Here is a 16,041-nt window from a genome sequence, read left to right on the forward strand (position 1 = left end):
AGAGAAGGAAGGGACCACCTTCAGGTCCTTATAATTTAGAAGCAGGAAGCACTGATCGGAGCAGCACAGGTGCACTAACTAACCCTACGGTGCTTTCTGGAAACAAGGCTTTAGGTGCCAACGGTGAACGTATCTCTTCAAAGGGAACGCACTCCGGGAAGGCCGGCAACCGCGGAGAAGCGGGGCCCTCACTGACCGGGCGTTCCCCCAAGTCCGCTAGGGCTCGCCCGCGGAGCACACACGCCCTCCACACGCTTGCCCACTCCGCGGCCACCCACCTCGGGCCTCGAGAGCAGACGGGAAGCAACGCGGCCCAGGGCTTCCGTGCCCCTCACGGCCACGTGGGTTTTGGCACAAATCTTAAAAACACAGCCTCTTCCAACACACGACACCACACATCACATCCTTATCACAAACGCTAACCCAGTGCAACATCCAGACAGATTCGCAAATGATCTGCTTTTCCCATAAAAAGCGGAAAAAAACATGGGCCAACACAAGAACGCCACGCTTTGTAATCGGGAATCAAAAACAAAACACAAAAGGCAAACCAAGCTCATACTCTGATTTGCTTCTAGGAAGAATCCCTTGTGACTTGATGTCACTTTCTACTTGCCTCGTTTCTCACCAACGCCACACTGACGCCCACCCCACAACACCCCCACCCCCATACACTGCCACACTCACCCACGTGTGCCCCCCACGCACTGCCACATTCACACATGTACCCCACACTGCCGCACTCTGTGCATGTGCCCATTGCCACACTCACACGCCCCACACACATTGCCACACCCACCCACGTGTGCCCCCCCCCACATCGCCACCCATTCCAAACACCCACCCCGTGCACTGCCTCGCTCACATGCATGTGCCCCCCACGGCTACACTCACATGCACAAGCACACCCCCCACAGATGTGCACCCCACTGCCACACTCGCGCGCACACACCCCACACACATTGCCACACTCACACACACACAAACCCACTGCCACACTCACACGCACACCCCCACCACTGCCTCACCCACCCCGCATGTCTGCACACGCAAACACAGCCCCACACATCCGCAATTTCCTGCTATGAAGCAGCGGGGCCCCTGTAAGCCACACGCGCTCCTGGAGCGGCCACACGGCAAGAACACTCATCAGCACAAAGGAGCAGCGCACAACTTCAGAACGGCAAACGTGACGGAGTCTTCACAATAGCCTTCTAGTGACTGGAAAGACCACGTGGGCTCTGACACTATCAAGCTAAGAGGAGGCACAGGGGACGTAAGTCTAGAGTGAGTTCAAAACTAGCATTTGCAGGTAAGAACACCACACCGGAAGGAAAAGGGAAAGAATCCCTTCCGCACGAGTTCACATACAGAAAAACCCTGCTCTGAAAGTACCAAAAAGATGTGGAAAGGAGGAAAGAGAAGCTGTGTTTAATGGTGGCGGTGCTCTCCTGCTGCCGTGGGGGGACCCCGAGAGCCCCTGGGCCTAATCGCACCCACTGCAGGACAGCGGATCACCTGCCCGGGGGGCCCGAGCGGGATGCTCCCCACGGAAGCAGCACTGCCCGGAGGACAGGTGCCTAGAGGGCAGCCCCTCAATCCGTGGGCCATGCCGGCTAACAGCAGAGGGTGACACTGTGACGTGGTGTGGGGACGAGCTGGCAGTTCCTGCTCCGTGTAGGAAGGTGGGTCACCTCTGAAGGACGGTGGAGGAATTCATCCGCTAATGGACAGGGTGTGGAGGTTGCTGGAAACATTTTTTGCATCAACATCTGAGACGAAGTCAACCTCTTAACTGTATATAAACTGCTTTTCTTTCACGAGAGCCCTTGTGCTCTGGGTTGATTCTGTGCACGCTGTATACAAAATCTATGGCTACGGAGTTAGAGTTAGAACTACCTGTCGAGATAGTCTGGGATCAAGGACTACATCTGCCATCTGGACAGCTATCTGCTACCTAGAGGGTGAGGAGTCTGCACAGTGTGGCCGCCGGGCGGGCGGCGGAGCACGGCGGGCTGTCCGAGGAGGCGCGCTGTCCCCTCCGCGCCCTGGGCACGGGCGCTGCGGCACTACCTGGAAATCATGGAGCTGGACTGAGACTGGCTGGACGAGGTGGTGGCGGCGCTCAGCTGGGAGAACCCGCTGTGGCTGGACTCCAGGCTGGTCATAGAGCCTCTGCAAACAGCACAGGGAGGGGCGAGGCGTGAGGACCCCACCGAGGGCCCACTCAGCCCCCACCACACCCACAAAGCAGGCTCCCCCAGAACCGCGGCTCCCTGCTGGCCCAGCCCGCGGATGACGTCATAAACCGGCCACAACGAAAGGCCCAGAGGCCGTTCCACCGGCCCCTGAGCCCCGTGGACTTGCAGAGCCCGCCCCCCCAACCGCCCTTGGTGCTGCGGGCCGGGGGGCAGGGAGCCCGTACCGGAAATCCTCGGAGCCGATCACTTCGGTGTAGTACATCACTTTGCACTTGTGGGACGACACCTGCAGGGAGGCCAGCACGTCGTCCACGCGGGGCAGGTTGGTGGCGGCGCACGCAGGCATGCTGTGGAACCGCCACTGCAGGATGTAGAAGCCCGGCCACCTCGTCACGTGGGAGCCCTGGAACGAGTCAGGCACCGCCGATGAGGACGGACTTCCAAGTGCCTGCCCTTCCCCGGCCCCGGCGGACACCGCCCGCACCTTCCCCAAGCCCACTCGGATCCAGCAGCGACGGCCGGCCATCTCAGTGGCTGCAGAACCAGTCGACTCCCTGCTCCGGGGCCAGGCCCACGCCGCCTCCCCGGCCCGCCGGCCCCGCAGCACGGCCCCTCCCAGGTGCTGCGCAGGCCTTGGGGGAAGAAAGGCCACAATAGAAGCAGGCTCCTGGTGGGGCGGGGGGTGAGAGAGCTCAGGGGGCCCTTCATTCAGCCTTAAGGGGGCCAAAAATGATCATCTGACCAGGCACTACCCTCTTGGACCTGCTTCCAGCGATCTTACTAGAGCATTCTGGTCAAAGGGATGGCAACATAAAGTAGAATGTCAACCTATGACAATTACCTTCTTCATTTATTCTGGAGCTTAAGTCATTCATTACTTTTAAAATTAAATAAAACACTCTCGTTTATTCTACTTCTCCGACCATCAAACACTGACAGACTCTCCCCTGAAAACTGTAAAGACAGCAAAATTATGCATCTATTATGCAGGCCAGGAGCACCCAAGAACCACCGTTCTGAGTACAAGCACTCAAAATAACCGGCCAAAATTTAAAAAACGAATTGACAGAGCATCTTTCAATGAGTGAGAATGCTCAGTAATGACGGTTAATAGTCCCCCAGCACATGCTTGGCTCCCTGCTACTCAGGGTGACTGTCCTCTCGGTGGAAGTCTGGATCCCAGCTGTCCACGTGCACAGAATGCCTTTCCCTTCCTTCCACGTCACTTTTGTGGAACTAACTTCTGAAAAAACTCACGCACTTTAGATAAAAGTCATGGATTCATTCCAAAACCCCTGCTCAGGTCTGAGTCCCTTCTCTTTGGAGTCTCACGGGCTTCGTGCGTCTGACCCGTAACTAACATGGGACACGCCTGCGGGCTCCCCCGCAGACAGACGGTGCCAGCCATGCAGGACAGCAACGAAGCAAAAGACCTTCCTTTGGAAGACAAAATATCCAAGCTGTGGCGAGGCACAGACGGCTGTACCTGCACGCTCTCCCCTTCCCTGCAGATCAGCGGTGACTCCACCATGCTGTAGTCACGGCCCAGCTGCCACACTCTGTCTATTAGCTGCACGTTGTTCCCTCCTGGGGAGGTGATGCTGTGTGCCCCCAGCGAGTCCTTTTTGGGAGGCTGGGGTGACCTTTTGGAGTGGTAGATGTTGAAGACGATGTCCCCTTTGCACACGTCAAAATCCCAAGTGATCACTGAAGAGGCGTCCACAATCTGAATGAGGATCTGGAGAAAGAGACTGCATTAAGCAACCAAGGTAAGCACGAGCCCCCGGGGCCTGTGCTGACAGCGTGGCAGCTTCGTCCCTGGGCGAGCTTCTGGGCCCAGCCGTGCGTGTTGTGCGAGGGAGGGAGACATGTCCTGTCAGCCGTCGCTTCACCCGCACCCAGCTTTTCCTGCTCTCCCACCTCCCAACCTTCCTGCTCCGTGTCACGTGCCAAGCTCCAGGCTCTCCCTTAGCTACCCCTGCAGCCCAGATTTCCCACTGCACGAGCCTTAGCACTCTGACACACAGACTCCTAGCCGTAAAAATGCCTTAACGACAGAGAGCAGAAGTGACTCAAGGTGGTACCGAAGTGGTTCCATGGATTGTTCTAGGCTGGTGAGCACAAGGACAGTCCCAGAGAAGGTGGGAGCTACATAAAGGGCACAAGGAGGAACAGAAGGAAGCGATCCAGGCAGGGGGAGGGGACAGAGACTCCCAAGGAACAGAGGCAGCTGGGGCAGGGTGGGGAGAAAAGAGCTACGTGGCACGGGGCAGGGGAAGGGGCCGCGGGGACTGAGTGCCAACCTAAAACCCCAACTTCCAAGCGGCGCCCTAGAAAGGTTCCCAGCAGGGAACGATCAAAGTCGTAGGGTTTCAAACATTACTGGGGGAGGGATGTGAGAACGGAACCCAGCTGTGCGAGGTCAGCCGAGGCCAGCCGTGCCCCCTCCTCCCTGCGACACCCGTCTGCTTGCTCTTCGGCGCTGCGCCCGTCGTCAGGGTCCACCACTGCGGCTTCTCACCACACAAATACCGCCTCGGAATCTCCCTAAAGAGCAGATCCCACAGAGCACAAGAGTCCTGTCTGGGAACGGCGACAGTCCTTCTGCAGCAAAGTGGCTCCCCAGGGGCAGAGCTCTGCAGAGACACAGCCCCTGCGCTGACAAGCACCCTCCTTCCCGCATTCACCGTGGGGACACTGAATTCAGCCTTTATTTCAAGGGTCTCATGTCCTTGATTTGTGTTTTACTGAACCCCCAAGCGAGGTCAGCGTCCTGATGTAGGAAACCCACGTTTCACAGACACCCTGGGAGCACGAGAAACGTCCTATGCCATGGAATCCTCTACCACAGCCAAGAGCGCGCTCCCCATGAGAAACGGGAACTCCACCTCCTCGCACCTGGTCTCCAAATAAGGAATTAACATAAATAATCCTCAAGGCCCCGTCGTTGACAATCAGACTTCCCTACGGAATCTCCGAACGGGGCAGACCAAGCCCGCCTCTACGCGTTCACACGGCGACAGCCCGCACCTGCCCCGCACGCGGCGGGCCGGCCACGCTAGCACACACGCCGGCGGGGACCGCGCACTGAACGCCGGCTCGGTGCCCGGTGCCGCCGTCCTCAGCAACCACCCCGAGGCACAGACAAAGCTGCGCGAGCCCAGGAAAGGTGACTTGGTCATGAGCCTCACAGCTCAGGCCGCTCACCACGTCACAGGACACGCAGTGTTTGCAAAACGCAGGAATGCCCTTGCCTCCACACCGAATGCGACGGCGAGAAAGGAAAACGGAGATGTGCTGCTTTCTCCTCACTCCACTTGACTTACAAAAATGGGCAAATTCCTTAACAAATATAAATAACCGAAGCCCGGTCACAAAAAAACAGAAAATGAAACCAGCCCTACAGAATTGTTGGATAAACTAAACTTGAGAGTCAACAATGTCCCACGGGAAAGCCCTTCCACATGCCACTCCTCCCTGTGCTCAGGGGTCTCTGGTAAAGCAGAGGTCGGGGGGCCTAACCTCCTTCCGGGCGCGGACCCCTGAGAGATGCCTGTCCTTCAACGCAGACTTTCTACTTCAACTAAAGGTTTAAAAAAAAAAAATCTAAAGACAAAGACCAGAAAAAGGATCTGATTCTTCTAAAGTAAATCTTATTGGGAAGACCCGCCGAAGAAGGGCTCTGCGGGGAGAAGGGGCCCCGCCACCCCGGGCCCTGGGTGCGGACGGCGCACCTCGTGCGGGGCTCCTTTGAAGACGCTTGCAGACTGGTAGATGGTCTCGGTCCAGAGCCGGAGGTCTTCGTTCTCCAGCTCCTCCGCGGTCCTGTACAGGGACTTGGGGACCAGTCCGCCCTCGGGCACCTCACACTGGAAACACAAACACGGCAGTAAAAGCTGTGCCCACGGAAGGGACCCTCTGAAAACCAAGACTCCGTCAAGGGCCAGGCCCCGGCTGGAGCGATGCCCCCGGCCGCCTGGGAATGGAACACACTGGCAACGTCGAAACACCTCCTGCAGGACTTAGTAACGTAAATTGTTAAAACCTCCTAAATATACATGTCTTACTGTTAACTAAATGAGAACACGCTGAAGCTAATTTACCACAGAATTTACACTACTACGTATGAGGTACTGGACTCCATGACTAACACCGGTTCAGGGAAGAATTATAAGCAGTTACGCTGCACTGTAAAGAGAAAACACGATGTTCAGAAAAGTTTTATTCTCAGCAACTACAGGCAGGTTTTATTATAAGCTGTGACAGTTAATATATAAATAACCAACGATGAAAGCTGCGTTATCTAACCCGAGTCAGATCAGTCCACACCACCAGACAAAAAGTAATTAAGGAGAGCCCCTTCTGAATCCGCCTGAAACAGGCGAGGTTGAATCAGAATCCATATACCTCACGCATTTCCTAGTTGACCTTGACCTAGTGACCCAACACTGAAGCTCACGGAGTCCCAGCACGTCCTGCACTAGCGGCCCTGGGAAGTGATGACCCCGGAGCACGCGCAGCAGGTCAGGAGACCTCCGACGGACCCGGCGCAGGGAAGCAGGGAGCGCAGGAGAGACGACAGCCTCGGCGCCAGAGCCTGGACCCGTGGACGAAGGAGGACTCTCACCGTGGGGGACGTATCGTGGTCGGTCCGGTGTGCCGTGGGTCAGGTCTCCCTCTGCCCCAGCTCACCATCAGAAGAACCAGCCACTCGGGACCATTCGTGACGTGAGTGGTCTGTGGGCCGCTACACGGCCGCCCCCCCAGTTTAATCTCATGGCCCTCGGTAAGGGAGGGTCCTGGGACACCCTGCCCCCCGCACCGCACCGTGCTGACGCCTGCAATTCCTGACAGTAGGACCGAGGCCCTGAAAGCTGAATCTGGGTGCTGTTCAACTCCTCTAACCAACCCCAACGACTCCCCTGAAAACCCAGCTCGTTGGCTAAATACGTGCATCAAGTCCAGCGTGTACACATCTCGAAGGGACTTTACTTTCTGTGAGATGACACAGATCCTCTCTGAAGAGAACCAGACTCCCCTCTGGCTTCAGCTGTTACTTCGGGAAGCCACCTGGGCCTCTGCAGCCTTCAGTCTCCCTCACGCTCGTCAGCCGGGCGCACCCCAGGGGCTGTAACGTCCTCAAGGACCCCTCATCACAGTTCAGGGCACAGAAGTGGATGTGGCTGCCTGATAACCTAGCAATGCCATGTACCCAAAACCCCAGACTGCAGAAGTAGTTCCCTTAATGTGTCCCCGTCAAAATGTCACCCTTACTTATTGTCAAGGGGGAGATCTTGCAGAATCATTTTGAGTTTTAAAGTACTTCTAGAGGGGCGCCTGGGTGGCGCAGCGGTTAAGCGTCTGCCTTCGGCTCAGGGCGTGATCCCGGCGTTGTGGGATCGAGCCCCTCATCGGGCTCCTCCGCTAGGAGCCTGCTTCTTCCCCTCCCACTCCCCCTGCTTGTGTTCCCTCTCTCGCTGGCTGTCTCTGTCAAATAAATAAATAAAATCTTTAAAAAAAAATAAAAAATAAAGTATTTCTATAAAATGCACAGCTCCTCAAAACAGTTATAAGAAATCTGATCTGCACAAAGCTGAGAGAATAAAGCAAGCTACAATTATATTAGGCTTGAAACAAATTCTCATTAGTATCTAACAACGAAGAAATGTGCATATTGTCAACAATTACCTAAACGGTTCTCTGTAATTTAACCCTGGGTCAGAGATGTCAGCCAAATAAAGAAAAACTAAAAAACACAATAATCCAAACTAAAAGTTCTGAAAATCATTTGTACCAACCAACACCCACCTTTCCTAGCCACCCCTGTAAAGCAGCCAAATGTACAGCTGCTTGCCTAAATACATACCATGCACTCCCCGCTCAGGAAATCTGGAATAATCTCTTTATCAATGTAGTCCAGCAGGCCTCCAGGACCCTGGTAGTCATTTCCTGCATAAATCAGGAATTTCCTTCTGGTGTTGTCATCAATGAATGGACTAACCTGTAAGTAATGAGAAAAGACCCTATAGTCATTTTGCTTTGCTGTCTGACTTCCAAAGATTAAAATACAGTGTGACAGTATGAGTGGGCGGGGGCGGGTAGAGGCTGGGAGTCTGATACACTTTTTCCATAAAGTCTATTTTCGTGACAAAAGGATTCTCACGAATTCTTTCTTCCTTTAAACAATTTGAGAAAGTATGTATCTTTCCACATTTGTGATTTCCTGATTAGTTAAGACAGACACAGGGATACGAATGCATGCCTATCCGCCTTCTCCATGACTGTCTCTACAGCATGAACCCCGAACCCACCAGTGTCCAGAGGACAGGGAACACGCGGGGAGCGCGGAGGATGAGGAGGCGGCCGAGCGTCTCGGGGTAGTTGGCCTCCACCACCTCTATGATGCGCAGCAGGGCCTTGACGCCGGGTCTCCATAGGTGGCGCATGTTCAGTCCCTCCAGGTCCACCAGGCAGGTCCACGAACTGCAGGGGTGCAGACGGGTAAGCTACTCACTAGAGACGGCATGCGTGCAAACCAGGTCCTAAGCTATCTTCTTCTTGATATTACGAAACAGTCATTTATATCCGTTTCCAAAAATAGACCAGTTTCTAAAAATTAAAGTGTTATGAACCATATTTCTATCTACTTGTATGACACATACGGGATCAGTGTGGTGGGACCAATACCTGAAATAGCAAAACCTCAATGGCTAATTGACAATTAATAACAACCTCATTTGGACACATTTGTGACCCGGCAGGGCACGAATCTGGCTTTTTAACGCACGGTGTGACCGACTGCAAGCAGCTCTTCTTCCACAAATACCTACTGAAGCCAGCAGTGTCTCAGGAGCCGACAATACAGCAGGGACGGAAAAGCCTCGCAACCCCTTCCTGTCATGGAGGAACTTCCGTCCCCGTTAACCTGCTGTGCCTTTCTAGTGCCCACCTCCGAACCACAGCACATTTTCCAAATAGTTTACCATAACTACAAGTATGGCTGAGAAATACAGAACAATTTCCTTGTGCCCCTGCAACTAAAACAAACCAACCACACCAACCTGCGACCCTGGGCTCCCAAGGACCATGCGGACTAACCAGACGGGCCGACCCACTAAGACTGAGGTGACAGCAATGTCTCACTCGGGGTTAGAAATACCAAAATCCAGCACCTATCCCTCCCAACTGACCGAATTACACGGCTATCTATCTTCTGACCGAATTACACGGTTATCTATCTTCTACCTTCCGGAACACTGCAGAAAATGGGAAGAGATTTAGATCTGGTTCTCGAAATCTCAAAGCCTAAAAATCAAACCAGATTTTGGTCCTAAAAGTCAACTAGAAATATTTACCTCACATTCTCAATAAGCTGGAAGGAAAAGCAAAATCAACATCTACCTGATAGGTCGACCGAAGACTTTTGTATTTTCTTCACACCGTCTCAGCCCTTCTTCGTTTATGGAGAGAACCTATGTGTAAAATGGCCATAAAAAGCCCATGATTAGTCTAAGTAACACCACTGTGTCAAGCTATGAACCAAAGTGACAATGATACAGCCCTCTGAGCAGGGAGTCTGATGCGGGACTTGATCCCAGGACCCCGGGACCGCAACCTGAGCCAAAGGCAGATGCTTCACCGACTGAGCCCCCCAGACGCCTGTTTGGTTTATAATTTATGCACACTCTTCTCTTCCTAACTGTCCACACTGTGGAGGCTGAAGTGGATGGGGAGCCTGGAGTCCGGGGGGCAGGAAGGGAGCATTTATAACTGTCCAGGTAAGAGCTGTGAGGACCTGCAGGTAAGCAAGTGTTGGGCAAAGAACACTAGGAAGAGGTCTGATCCTAGACGTGGCTCAAAGGGAGAGGGGGGCTGGGACCAAGCCAATGGAACAAGACGACCCAAAACCAGTCCCCACGAAGTCATTTGAGTGGCTATACAGATTTTTTATTGACACTTCCCTGTGAAAGACATTTTTATAACTTCCGTGCCCTCTTTTGAAATTTTAAATATATATTACTAGAGTGGCCTTCCTAATGACAAAAGCACTCCCTGCTTGCTGTACCAGCTGTAAGGCCACCTCCTGCTAGCAAAGGACGCACTTACGTATCGCAGCAGAGCCTCCTCCCCGAGGGCTCTCACCAAGCCCTTGGTGTCCATCTGTCCCAGCCTGAGCACGTACAGCGGCCGCCCGTCTGCAGGAGGGGAAGGAAAGGAATGGTCAACACCGTCCCTGATGAGCAGCTGACAGTACAATTCTAGGAACCTTAACAAGGAGCGTGCTTTCCCACTTAGAAGCCGCAGCTGGCCGTGTGTTGCAGGACACCCCCAGCCGCTGCCCCTTGGCCCAGGAGGAGAGGCCCCAGGCACCACTCAACCTCTCATCTGGCTCCAACCATGGGTACTGACCGGGGCCATCGCTAGGCTCAGCCCCTCCCTTAAACCACCAGGGGGTTAGCAGAACTGACTTTCAACAGCCGGGGGCAGGGGGGGGGTACCTCAGAAGATCCAGAGACACTTTTTTCCGTGAATACGGAGTATTTTAAAATTTTCTTTCTTAGGGAAAACATTTTCTTTCATTTCATGAGTTATTAAAAAGTGAATACCTAGATTTTTTTAAAAGCCAGCTTCCCTTGATTCCCATCCAAAGATCAGGATAAATGAGGACTTTCAGGAAGTTTCCGTACCATCCAGCACATGCTGGCTCTCGTTTACAGCCCAAAGTTCTGAAGGATGGAACCCGAGAGGAACCTCACTCACTATACGAATGCTGTCGTCACGGGCCAGCTACATAGGGGGAAAAAGAGCTCGGTGGCCACAGTGTCCCCTTGAGTCAGCAGGTTCTCTAGATTCTGGACTCCTGACACCTGGTGCCACACGGGAGCAGCAGAAAGGACAGGAACGGACCTGCTGCTGACCAGCAACTAAGACTTGGCTTTTGTTAATGCAGGGTCAGCACTGTCATCTTGACAGACGTCCCAATTTTCCTTGTACTTCTCAGCCGGTCTGGATCTAGATCTGTTCTACTTAAAACAAAAAGGTCTTTGTACTCCCAAATCTTATTGAAAGAAGATTTATAAGAAGTGTCTCCCAACATGTATAACATACGTTGGTTAATGTTTCACTACTAAACTCTAATATTTCAAGGGTGGGAAAGCAGAACAAATGTATATTGCTAGTAAAAAAGAACAGAGCTACAATTAATCTGGAAAAGTACGAAAGATGAAGTCTGGAAAACGGACAAATCTGAGCTGTTCCGTTCTGGAGGAATCTGCTTAGAGGGGGAGGGAGTTGCAGGGCCATCCCTGTGCCGCTCCACGTCAGCGATTCCGTTCTGTCCACTGTCCAACTCCGAATCAGGAAACGGTGAGCACGCCTCTGGCAATGCCGGCTTTCCTGCAAGGCGTGCTATGGAAAGCGGTCCAAGAGAACTGTGCTCACCTGACTCACCCTTCATTTTAGGGGTACCACTTCCTTGGCTTATGTTTTGCTTCCTGCCCAAAACAGAGCTGAAGTTCTTCACTGTTTTGATGTAGAAAACCTGGCTGTATATTTTTATAGATCTTGGAGGGATTTAAGTTATTAAAAGTTCCTTTACTAGCATTGTGCTCCTGAAAACACTGCCCTCAAACTTGTGGGTTTTTTGAAAGAAAGTCTCTGTGACTAAGAGAGGTGAAGAAATTTGGCGGCCAAAGGGCCATAAGCCGAGGGAAGGAGCAGACAGCCCGCCCCTGCTGCTCTACGGGGGCTATCAGAGGGCTTCTGAGCGGGTGGAGTGGTGCGGGGCTGGCCATGATGAAGGGGCACCACTTTGCTCAGGCCGGGAGAAGGAGGGCTCAGGCATTCACGGCCCCCTTCGACTCTGAGCAATGTGGCCTCGAAGCACGTCCAGGATGCCCAGCCCACCTTTGTCATGATGGTGCCAGCCTCCCGCGTAGTAGTCCTGAAGGACCTGGGGAGGACTCCAGGTCTCAAGAAGGTAGTCCACCTGGTGCTGCTTTCGCCAAGTCAAAGACTGACACATGATCTCTCTGGCTTTGTCGATATTGAAGTCCCGGGCACGTAAGAACCGAAGAATATGCTCATCTTTTGGGATCTATTAAGAGAAAAAGATGTTTCTAAGCAATGTTGAAAGTTCTAAGGGAACAGAGCTCTAAAACCGGCACTTCTCATCCAGAGGGAGCTGCATTATTGCACTATTTAAAATTAGCCATTACTAAAAAAAAACCTTCCTCAATGCTTTAGAAAATTGGTATCATTAGTCTGAATAACCTTTATAGTATTCCATTTCAGCTCCAGCCAAGGAGAGCAAAGGCATAACTAATCTGTTAAACATCAGTTGCTCCAGCTCACTGGGCTGATTTAGGACCGTGGTCTGGGCGCACTGCTCTGTATTTACACCACACCAGAACAAAAGTTAGAATACAGAGTCTTGTTGGCTTGGGTAGGGGTGGTGGTGTTCCTAACACACACTTCCTCTAAAAGGGTAAGTCAACTTCTCTGAGTGAAAAAGACCAAAACCACATCTGAGTCTCATCTGGCCCGGTTGTCTTCGTCTGCGGCCACGCGCTCGCCGATGCGCGCTGCTGGTCCACAAGGGGCAGGAGGGCGGCGGGAGGGGAGCCTGCCAACGACCCCCCTGCTGGGAGAGCAACTCAAGGCACTGAGATGGCGTTGCTGCCACTCAGAAAGGACGTGGGTGCTGGAACCAAAACCTGGCTTCAAACCCTCAGCCCAGCGCTCGCTCGCTGGAAGGCCTCAGGCAAGTGACTTCACTGCTCTGTGCCTCAGTTCCCTCATAGGATAAAAACATCACCACCTCAGAGGGCCGCTGGGAGGACCTCAGAAAGCTCCTAAGAGCGTCCGGTACGCGGTGAGAGCACAACAAACGACAGCGTTACTACAGGGGTCGTGCTCTCGACAAGGGACACGCAACAGTCCTCAGGATGTGGTCGCAGTAACCCGGCTGACGGAATTCGAGAGCGGGCCGACTCCATACAATCCCAGCTTCCTTCTACGAGGTGACGCCAGCAACCAGCTGGACGCTGCCTGTGCTCACTACCAGCCCCCCATTAGTATGAGGCTTATCGGAAAAACCTGACTCCTTAACAAGGCTAAAATTCTACCAAAAACCTCAAAATGAAAGCTCAAACACTTCTGGTCTTGGAATAACCTGTGAACTCTTTCCAAAGCTTCTGAAAATTAAAATGTCTGAATACTTAGGGGCGCCTGGATGGCTCAGTTGGCTCAGATTGTGATCTTGGGGTCATGAGTTCGAGCCCCATGTCAGGCTCCTCGCTCAGCGGGAGTCTGCTGGATATTCTCTCCCTCTTCTTCTCCCTCTACCCCTCCCCCTGCTCTCTAAAAAAAAATATCTTAAAAAAAAAAAAGTCTGAATTCTTGGAATAGAATATTGCTTTGTAACTTGACCTGTAGTTGTTTTTAAGGGACCCTCCTCTGGGAAACCTAGAAAAGCACAGCTGATCATCCGTAGACGGGGATCGCGACTCGCCATGAGGGACTCCGATGCCACACCCAGAAACACAGATCCAAGGACACTGGGACCGACAGGGATGCCCCCAGCTATGGCAATCGGGAACATCTGCTCTGAGTAACTACGAGCAGGACCGGGCTCAGAGGCCACAGACAGCACCACTGACAGGGGGCGCGGGTTCTCACTTTGCCCTTGTGGGTTTCCTGGAGCCACTGGCGAAGCCGGATCAGGCAGCTCTCCTGCAGCGGGGTCAAGTCACCCAGGTATCTCTTGATGTAGTCCGCATCTAGTTTGTCTGGAACAGAAGTTACAGGACAATATTTACACAAAGAACACTGGAACATGACGGTTTCCAAAGTCATCCTGCTCAGTTAAGTGTGCTCCCCGAGTCGTAGAACTCAAAGACGGCCCAGGGACAGCAGAGCTAAGCCGGCCCCCTCGAGACCCTCAGCGACAGTCTGTAAGATGAAATCACTGACCAAGCCCCAAGTCAGGCTACTGATTCAATGATATTCCCTGATCACCCTGTGGTCAGCTCTATTTGCAAAATCTCAATAGTATTTACGACAGAAGAAAATCTGTAACAGTTAGACACTGAGTGACTCTTTTAATTCAAACTTTATATAAAGAGGACCCACATACCATAAAACAGTGAATTGAAACAAGTACGTGGACTTAACCCTATTCTGAACAGAGCCGCTGTACTCAGGAATACAAGAAGTCTCCATGATCGGGGACCATGAATACAGCCAACACTCAAGAGGTGGAAAAACCAAACGTGTCCCCAAACCAATTAAAGTGTCTGCCACCTGCTACCTACTGAATGGCAAACAAATGGCACAGGTTAGCTGCAGAGAAGCAAGCATGGGAAGAGAAACGGCAATACTTGAACAAAACTTACGAGTGGTAGAATTTTCTTGCATGGTTTTACAATGGGCATCACTCGGAGAAATAAAAAAGAGGTGCGTGTGTGTGTGTGTGTGTGCACGTGTGCGCACATGTGTGTTTAACACACGTGCAAGGCAGCACAGCATAGCGGTCATGTGCAGACCCTGGAACCAGCCACCCCTGCTCAGTCCCAGCACCGCCACGGGCCGGCTGTGTGACTCCACGCAAGTTACTCAGCTCCTCTGGCCTCAGTTCACTCATACATAAAGGGCGGGTAACAAGCACTTCGTACCAAAAAGGAACCCCTGTTACGTGAGTAAATATTCATCAAGTGCTCGTAACAGGGCCTAGCACAGAGTGAGCACAACGGGTCTGAGCACAACTGGGTTAAAAAGGGTGAGCTGCTACCTTTCATTCACTAAAGAGGCCTTCAATCAAAATAAATGAAACACATTTCCTGGTTTCCAGAAAAGAATAACTTGATATAACCCTTCCTGCCCATTAAAAAAATTAAATGTTTCTTCATTCTAAGAAAAAAAATGTGGAAAAGGGACAGTAACAATATTATCTCCACATGTCCCCGGAAAAAAGAATGGATGGAGGAAGCGGAGGGAAAGGACACCACGGAGCCCCCTAGCCTTGTTGGCGGGACAACCCTCTTTCCGACCCACCGTCAGGGGTCCCCGCCACGGGCTCGGGTGGCCCGCTGGGGCTGCTGAGGGCCTCACTGCCCAGCCCCTCTGCCTGGGCAGCGTCTGGAACCACGACAGCCAAGGACATGGCCTGTTTCTTGCACGATGAGGAGGTCTCTGAGGAGGGAGCGATGGAAGGTGGAGTCCAGCGGGGCACAAACGTTATGCCTTCTTCTTCCAGCTGATGAAGATAGTATTCAATTATTTCTTTTCCCTTTAAAACAAAACCAATTTTAAGGTTAGAATATATTCATCATTCAAATGATTCATCTCCCTCAGGTTTTTAAAACACCAATAAAACCTGAATTGCTACAGAATAAATCTGTAAAAACAAAAGTGAAATGCCTTTGTGTTTTTGTTTTTCATAATTATTTTACTTCCTCTTCTCCAAAGGTCTAGGAAATAATATCTAAAGAGACGGATTTTTCTTTTTATGACTAATTACAAGCACCGATTTACCACACTTGTACTCGATATATGCTTTGTGCCTCAATCCGAATTCTTTCTAACACCCTAAATAGAAAACAAGCCTTCGGAAAGCACTCGGAACCCCGCACGGATACACTTCACAACCATATTCTACACCAACACTGAGCAGCTGCATAAAAATCGGAAGGAAAAGGGGGGGCGCCTGGGTGGCTCAGTCGGTTAAGCGTCTGACTCTTGATTTTAGCTCAAGTCACGATCTCAGCGTTGTGAGATCGAGCCCCACATTAGGCTTCACACTCAGCAGGGAATCTGCTTGAGAGTCTCTCTCCTTCTCCCT

General features: G+C 52.3%; 1 protein-coding gene across 3 annotated transcripts in view; it reads right to left on the reverse strand.

The window, feature by feature from the left end:
• The window catches only part of SEC14L1 (SEC14 like lipid binding 1), a 47,080-nt gene that overhangs the window by 552 nt on the left and 30,487 nt on the right, over positions 1 to 16,041 (reverse strand). For 2 of the 3 annotated variants that reach the window (XM_045813938.2, XM_045813939.2), the window contains 11 exons: positions 15,255 to 15,489; positions 13,881 to 13,990; positions 12,108 to 12,297; positions 10,308 to 10,396; positions 9,603 to 9,673; positions 8,513 to 8,684; positions 8,068 to 8,202; positions 5,936 to 6,070; positions 3,688 to 3,939; positions 2,426 to 2,604; positions 2,074 to 2,175 (listed from right to left, as the gene is read on the reverse strand). In XM_045813938.2, coding sequence (XP_045669894.1) covers positions 2,074 to 2,175; positions 2,426 to 2,604; positions 3,688 to 3,939; positions 5,936 to 6,070; positions 8,068 to 8,202; positions 8,513 to 8,684; positions 9,603 to 9,673; positions 10,308 to 10,396; positions 12,108 to 12,297; positions 13,881 to 13,990; positions 15,255 to 15,489 — 1,670 coding nt within the window. Of the gene's footprint in view, positions 1 to 1,407; positions 2,176 to 2,425; positions 2,605 to 3,687; positions 3,940 to 5,935; positions 6,071 to 8,067; positions 8,203 to 8,512; positions 8,685 to 9,602; positions 9,674 to 10,307; positions 10,397 to 12,107; positions 12,298 to 13,880; positions 13,991 to 15,254; positions 15,490 to 16,041 lie in introns of those variants that run through there. The other variant, XM_045813940.2, reaches the window with a different exon arrangement.

Source organism: Ursus americanus, chromosome 23, assembly GCF_024610735.1.
Source record: "Ursus americanus isolate L20-20 chromosome 23, mUrsAme1.1.p, whole genome shotgun sequence".
Classification (NCBI taxonomy): Eukaryota; Metazoa; Chordata; class Mammalia; order Carnivora; family Ursidae; genus Ursus; species Ursus americanus.